General features: G+C 42.4%; 1 protein-coding gene across 1 annotated transcript; it reads left to right on the forward strand.

Annotated features, from left to right (window-relative positions):
* The first annotated feature begins 3,307 nt into the window (after positions 1-3,307).
* LOC103304709 (olfactory receptor 2Z1-like) lies at positions 3,308-4,249 on the forward strand. The gene has a single exon (XM_008161530.3). It carries the CDS (start codon positions 3,308-3,310, stop codon positions 4,247-4,249), a length of 942 nt encoding a protein of 313 aa, XP_008159752.3.
* The last annotated feature ends 4,209 nt before the right edge of the window (positions 4,250-8,458 follow it).

Genomic DNA, 8,458 nt, shown 5'->3' on the forward strand with positions numbered 1-8,458 from the left:
CTGGGGGTGATTCTGGCTCTCAGGGGACATGTGACCAGATGTGGAGTGCTTTTTGGTTTTCATGAGTAGGAGTAGAGGAGAATGCAACTGGCATTAAATGGGTTGAGGCCAGGGATGCTGCTGAACTTCCTATAAGACAGTTCCTCACAACAAAGAATTACCTGTCCCCAAATAATGCTAGGATGGAAAACCCCTGTTGTAAACGAATGGTGTTGGGAGTGAATGAGCTTTTAGAGACTCTACTAAGGGATCAGAGAGGCCAGAGAAGGGGTATGTGGGTTTCTACCCAGGAAGTACAAGGACATCATAGAACAGCACTGAAGAGAATGATCTAGATTGGGTCAGGTTTGACCATAGAAGAGGCCATAATGTTGAACATAGTAGTCCCCCATTATCCATGAGGGATATGTTCCTAGATCATAATATGCACATTAAATTCCCTCAGGAATTAACAGATGTTATTAGAGATCATCATTATTCCTTTTTAGATTAATATGTTTTTATTGATTTTCAGAGAGAGGAAGGAAGAGAGATAGAAACATCAGTGATGAGAGAGAATCACCAATTGGCTGCCTCCTCACGCCCCTCTCTGGGGACCTCCTGGTTCACAGGTCAATGCTCAACCACTGAGCCACGCCAGCTGGGCGATCATCATAAACACGTTACAACTTCTCTTTGACATATCCAAATTGCCAGCATCACTACTCTTGCACTTTCGGTACATTATTAGGTAAAATAAGTGTTACTTGAACAAAAGCACTGTGATACCATGACAGTGGATCTGATAACCAAGTCCGTTACTAAGGATCAATGGTGGGTAGCACTACAGTGTGGATACACTGGACAAAGGGATGATTTGCCCCAGACTGGATGGAATAGGATGGCATGAGATTTAATCATGTTGCTCAGAATGATGTACAATTTAAAACTTATGAATTATTTATTTCTGAAATTTTTCATTTAATATTTTTGGGCCATGGTTGACTGCAGGCAACTGAAGGTAAGGGGGGACTAATGTAATAACAATAGGAACCAACATTGATGAGAATGTCCTATATGTCTGGCACTGTGCTAAGCACTGATCATCCAGATAGCAATATTTAATGCTTTCTCCTTAAGAGAATTAGTAATAATTTATAATTATACAAGTTATAAATATTATTTAATATATTTAATAATCATATGTATAATGATTTACTACTTATTAAGCACTTGACACATGACAGGCACTACTTAGCTCTTAACATTTATCCCTTCATTTAATCTTCACAACAATGCCTGTGACCCAAATTACTGCCACCCATTTTATGGATGAAGAAACTGAGGTTGAGTAGCTACCCAAGGTCATGTACTTAAGCTAACCAAGGTCATATACAAAGTACTTAAGCTGGGATCCAAGCTCATTTTATTCTTACTCCTGGGTATACCCTCCTAACCAAAAATCCATACAGCCTATGTGCTACATTCCTTCTGCTTGGAACAAACTTCCCTCCTCTAGCTGCCTGGAAAACCCTTACTAGACCTTCAAAATGCAGCTACACTGCTGCCTCCTCTGTGAGGCCTTTCCTGATTTGATCCCAGGCAGAGTTCCATCCTCTGGGTACCCATGGCATTGTGCATGTGCCTCTACTACATTGTTGATCAGACTATTCTGAAGTGATGTGAACAATGCTCAGTTTCCCTCAAACTCCAAATTTTATAACCACAGAACTAAGTTATCTTATTCTCTTATGTCATTGACTGACTTTGGAAAATGCCAATAGGGCTGCTCGTTCCATTTTTGGTTGGATTTCACTGTTAGAAAGTTCTTTGTTAGGGTGAACCACACAGCTGGTCTCACTAACATCCACCTCACTAACATCCCAGTAGCAGGAAGCAGTTGGTTCTACCACATCCCCATCCCGCTCATTGAAGCACTTCTGACACTGAGGGCATCTGTCATCTCTCTTGAGAGGTTTCCCTGACCATGGCCTTTGGTGTCCCCAGCCATTTCCTACAGAACATTCTACCCACTTCCCTTACTGTGCTTCCATCTATCACTAGGTCTTGTCTATCTATCTCCTTGTTTGTCATTGGTACCCTGATGGAGACTGTAGGGTCCAGGGAAGTGGGGACCTTGCCTGGGTGATTCACCTTTGAATGTCTTATGCCCAGCTCAGCATGTGACAAATTTTTGTTGAATGCATGTGTGAATGGTAGGTTGGGGGCTTAAATGTAACAGAAAAATCAGGTTGGTGAATAATTAAACATTGCCTTTAGGCTATCTGAGTGAGGATGGCAGCCTTAAGACAAAGAGCTTCAATAGAATCCACTTGCCTTTAAATGACCTGTCTTTCTGCCTCTTTACCTACCTGCAGTTTGGAATAAACATTCCTCTGGTCCTGCATTGTTCACTGTTGGAATTGTGTGTAGTGTATAGTACTCCAGGGCAATCTGGGTTTACCTGGGTGCTTGTAGGTTGCCAAGAGAATTAAGTATCCCTAATTTAGGTATGAGGCTCCTTCTTGTCCATGGCCATCTTTCTTATCCAGTTAAGCAATATTTATTAGAGACGCACAATCTCCCAGGCCTAGTGCCTTACCCTAGTCCTTAAAATTGAGTCAGGCTGCCCACATGTTGCTACTCTCACATCCAATGCAACAAAGTTGCCAATAATATGTGATCTCATTGACAACTGTCCCACCCACCTAACTCCAGGCCATTTGACCCCCAACATGCTGTCACCCAAGTGTGTCTGTGACTCAGAGTCCCTAGATTTACACCTTCAATTTGACCCCAGTGCTGGCTCACAATACATTTATCTTTGCCCTAGATTCTCATCCAGGTATTTGGGCCCAGGCCCATCTCCCTGTTTTCTGGCTTGGATTGTTGCTTTGGCTCCGTCATCCTCTCTTTCACCTCCTGGCCTTTTCGGAATCTCACCTCTGCTCTGGCTCCAGGACCACTGAGATGAGTAATGTATAAATGTTCTACCGGGGCAATGTTACTGTCCTTGACTAGGACCTCAAAACCTGGACTACAAGAGTTAGTGGGAAGCTCTTGATTGGAGTGTGGCCAAGTGTCTTATTCAGAGATGTGAGTTACTGCTCTCTCATCCCATGGCTATGACAAATATCATTAATTGAGTATGCCTTTCCTCCTTACTGATTCTAGCTGCAACCTCATAACTCTTCTCAAGAAGGTACGTTAAGCATCCACTACCAACTGATGGCCATTGGCAGGTGGGATGAAACTTATTTATCATCCCACTCAGCCTTCTTGCCATTGGTCTCCTGCTTTTCCTGCAGCAAGGGTCTATTACATAAAAATGGGGGTTGTGAATCAGTCAGTGACCTCTGACTTCCTTCTGGTGGGCCTCTGCAGTCACTCAGGGTCATGTCCACTACTCTTCTCCTTGGTGGCTGCCATGTTTATCATGGGCCTTCTGGGCAACACTGTTCTGCTCTTCCTGATCTGCATGGACCCCCGGCTCCACACACCCATGTACTTTCTGCTCAGTCAACTTTCCCTCTTTGATGTTGGTTTCCCCCTGGTCACCATCCCCAAGATGGCATCAGACTTCCTGCGGGTGGAAAGTTCCATCACCTTTGGGGGTTGTGCAGCTCAAATATTCTTCCTTACGCTTCTGGGTGTGGCTGAGGGCACCCTGTTGGCTCTCATGTCCTATGACCGCTATGTTGCTGTGTGCCACCCCCTGCGGTATCCTGTGCTTATGAGACGCCAGGTGTGCCTGCTCATGGTGGGCTGCTCCTGGGTGGCAGGTGTGCTCAACGCCTCCATCCAGACTTCCATCACTCTGCACTTTCCCTACTGTGCCTCCCACACCGTGGACCACTTCTTCTGTGAGGTGCCAGCCCTGCTACAGCTCTCCTGTGCAGACACCTCTGCCTATGAGTTGGCGCTGTCCATCTCAGGGGTGCTGATCCTTGTGCTTCCCCTTTCCCTCATCGCCATCTCCTATGGCCACGTGTTGAGAGCCGTTCTACGCATGCGCTCAGAGGAGGCCCGACATAAGGCTTTCACCACCTGCTCCTCGCATATCACAGTTGTGGGGCTATTTTATGGTGCAGCGGTGTTCATGTACATGGTACCAGGGGCCTACCATAGCCCACAACAGGACAATGTGACCTCCCTCTTCTACAGTGTTATCACCCCCATGCTTAACCCTCTCATCTACAGTCTGAGGAACCGGGAAGTAAGAATGGCTTTGGTCAAGTTGATCAGCAGATCTGGGCTCAGGCCAAAGTGATGACCACCTAGGGGGCTGCTGGTGTGATCTCAACAGTCTTCCATCGCATCCATCACCTCAAAACACCCACTTGTGATGCAACCGTGAAGACCTTATGTTAAAGGCTAAGTGTCCAGTTTCTTCTCATCCCATGACTAGCTGGGTTCATGTTTTCTCCCATGGGCTAGTGGGAATCAACAGTAGCAGCTCCAATCACTTTTAGTATATTCTTCCCCTAATTTTTAGTACTATTTATATGAATGAAAGGCCCTACTTTGTGAAGTTAAGATCTTGCTGCTAATGAATGTTTTCATCTTCCCACACTGTCTTGATAAAACACAACAAACTGTGTGGCTTAAACAACAGGAATTTCATTTCTCACAGTTCCAGAGGCTGCGATATCTAAGATCAAGGTACTGACTTATTCTATTCCTGGTGAGGGCTCTCCTCCTGGCTTGTAGACAGCTGCCTTTCACTGTGTACTCAAGTGGCAGAGAGAGAGTGCTCTGATGTCTCTTTCTCTTCTTATAAGTGTATTGGGCCTATGTGATTGGGGCCCTGCCATTATGGTCTCATTTAATCTTTATCACCTCCTCACAGGCCCTATCTCAAATACATTCACATTCATGGTTAGGGTTTCAATATATGAATTTGGGGGGGACACAAATATTCAGTCTCCAACAGAAAATTAATAATTATGATTATTAATAACAATAATTATTAGTTATAATAATTAAAATAAGATATTTTATAAATAATATATAAACTATAGTAATTATAATAAGGGGATATTGGTAAAAATAATTATATTAGCAAAACTAACATTTGTTGACTATTTGATTTGACAGTTGTTTGTCATTTTATCCTCTCATCAGCTTTGTGATGGAGGAACTGCAATTTTTTATGTGTATGGGGGGGAAATGAGTCTTTAAAGAGAAAAAGTAACTCACCAATGGTTGCACATGGGGAAGTGGCAGAACTGGTAGTTGAACCCAGGGTTTTCTATTGGTAAAGACAGTTCTTTAAACAACTGTGCTTTATTCACTGTTGAGCAGATGATGACTGCAATAGGTTGTATGTTTGCATGTGTGGGGTATTTGGACAAAGAAACATCAGTGACCATCCAATTCTGGATAATGTAGCCCTAACTGGTTTGGCTCAGTGGATAGAGCATCAGCCTGTGGACTGAAGGTTCCCAGGTTTGATTCCAGTCAAGGGTACATGCCTGGATTGCAGGGTCAATTCCAAGTAGGGGGCGTGCAGAAGGCGGCCAATCCATAATTCTCTCTCATCATCAATGTTTCTATCTCTCTCTCCCTCTCCCTTCCTCTCTGAAATAAAAAATATATATATTTTTTTAAAAATATTCTGGGTAACGTAAATGGCAATGGGGTCAAACTCCAAGGTATATTAAAAACATTTCTTAAAATTGGAAGAGATATTAGATATCTATTCTCTATAAAGGAGTGACTATTTTATTAAGGCCTTTTTATTTTAATCATTTCATTTTCTTTTTCATTGAGGAATAATTGACAAACATGATTATATATATTAAAATTGTATAATGTGACAATTTGATATATACATATACATGTGGAAAGGTTACCAAGATCAAGAAATTAACACATCTATTACTTCACATAATTTTTTTTTTGTAGTGGGAATGCTTAAGATCTACTGTCTGCAAATTTCAAATATACAATAACATTATTAACTACAGTCAACATGCTGTATATTAGATCCTCAGAATTTATTTTTAACTAAAAATGTGTACCCCTTGACCTACATTACCCCATTTCTCCCTCCCGGAGCAACCACCATTCTATTCTTTTATTTCTATAAAATCAGCTTTTGTTTCCCCTAAAGATTCCACATTTAAGTGATACCATACAATATTTGACCTCTGTCTGACTTATTTCACTTAACATAATACTCTGTAGATTCATTCATGTTGTTATAAATGACAGGATTTCCTTCATTTTATGGTCAATATTCTAATATATACATATACAAAAATATACCACATTTTCTTTATTCACTCACCTACAGGCCATCTAGGTTGTTTCCTAGTTGTTGTGAATAATGCTGCAATAAACATGGATGTGCAGATACTAATTTCACTTCTGTCAAGGCCTATTGAATGATTTGGGGAGGCAGGTAGATTACCAGTTCGATTCCCAGTGAAGGCACATGCCTGAGTTATGGGCTCAATCCCCAGAGTGGGGCATGCAGGAGGCAGCCAATTGATGTTTCTCTAGCATTGGTGTTTCTATCTCTCTCTCCCTCTCCATCCTCTCTGTGAAATCAATTTTAACAAATCACATGACTATACTCTAGCCTAAAATTGATATATATCAAATTTATTACAACTATTTATTAATATGGAAAATAGAAAAAAATGCTCTGATCCCCATCACCTCTCAAAAAGAGCTTTGTCAGAGAAAAAAAATACAATATATGAACAATAAGGGGCCACATATTAAACCTGACAAGCTTAGGGGAAGCCTGCATGATGGCCTTACAAACTCAGAAACTGAAAGTAACCACATAGGATGGTCTGAAATTAAAACTTTCTAACTTGCCCGACCGGCGTGGCTCAGTGGTTGAGCGTTGGACCTATAAACCAGGTCACAGTTTAATTCCCGGTCTGGGCACAAGCCCGGGTTCCGGGCTCAATCCCCAGTGGGGGATGTGCAGGAGGCAGCCAATCAATGATTCTCTTTCATCACAGATGTTTCTATCCCTCTCTCACTCTCCCTTCCTCTCTGAAATCAATAAAAATATATTTAAAAAAAAAAAAAAAACCTTTCTAACTAAAAGCAGTACGTGGTGGGTAGTTATGTTCTAGGCCAGTGTTTTTTCCTAACAAATGTCAATCTTTATCTTAACTGGACCTATCTGTTGTCTTTTTGCATCTATCAGACCTGATAACAGTACTTTTGGAATATCAAAGTCATTTATTTTTTTTCTGAACCCCTCAAAGCACAACAGCTGAACCAGAGACCACAAATCCCTTCAATGTTATTATCATGTTAATTAACTATTTACTACCCTATACCCACCTATGTAAAAGAAGTACGTCTTTCCCACCCCACCCCCCTTGCTTTTTATCTCATCTCAGAGATTTCCCAGCTTTGCTTTCTCCAGCCTCCCTAAGCTATCACCAGTGAATTTCATGTAACCCTCTTACACTTCCTTTGTTTCTGATGTATAAAATAAAGTGCAAAACTGCCATTCTCTGGAGCACTGTCTCAATCTGTTGCGTTTTTGCTTCCCAACTATTGTCAGTTTAGTTCAAATAAACTAATAAAAATTATTACAAGTTTGGACATTTCTTATGAGGTAGGATAGTTAAGAAGCTAGAAAAATCCCTTTGCAAGTTGGAATGGGGTAACTGAGAAAATGGCTGATCAATTTACAGCCAGCTGCAAAAGGCCATCTCCCCATGTTGCCGGTAGAAGTGGGATTCTTAGTGTCACAAGGACAGCCTTCTAGGAGACCCACAAGGGTGGATGAGGTCTGGACATTTGTAGTATCAGATGCAAAATCAAGAGTGCCCCTTCTGGCCCTACCTGGTTTTGCTCAGTGGATAGAGCATCAGCCTGTGGACCAAAGGGTCCCAGATTCGATTCCAGTCTAGGGCGCATACCTTGGTTGCAGGCTCCTCCACAGCCCTGGTAGGGGCTCCTGCAGGAGGCAACCAATGGATGTGTTTCTCTCACATCGGTATTTCTCTCTATCTTTTCTTCTCTCTTTCACTCTCTCTAAAAATCAATGGGAAAAAATCCTCAGGGGAGGCTTAAAAATAAATAAATAAATAGTGCCCCTTCTAGGTTCCCAATGTTCCATCTTTTTCCATCCTGCCATGGAAAACCTGAGTCAGAAATAGGGCCAATGTCCAGAAATTCTGTGCCATGTTTAAAGCTTAATCCTTTGGAGCCATGCAATCTGCTGCAGACCCAGTGGCTGCTGGACCCACGTGATCACTAGAGAGAACTCCTGAGCAAACAGGGCCAGCACCTATTATCCGGTGCCAGAGAGAGAGCTCTTTGGTCCCTGGGACGATATTATCTCAGGCTGGGCAGGACCTGGTGCTTTTTCAACAACTTCCCAAGCTTTCATGGGCTTTTGATGAGTCCACCCCTAACCAATTGACTCCTTTCCCAGGTTAGACTGACAGGCCTCTAGAGTGACCATCTTGGCCCCTATCTGCATGCCTCATAGAAGTAC

Source organism: Eptesicus fuscus, chromosome 6, assembly GCF_027574615.1.
Source record: "Eptesicus fuscus isolate TK198812 chromosome 6, DD_ASM_mEF_20220401, whole genome shotgun sequence".
Classification (NCBI taxonomy): Eukaryota; Metazoa; Chordata; class Mammalia; order Chiroptera; family Vespertilionidae; genus Eptesicus; species Eptesicus fuscus.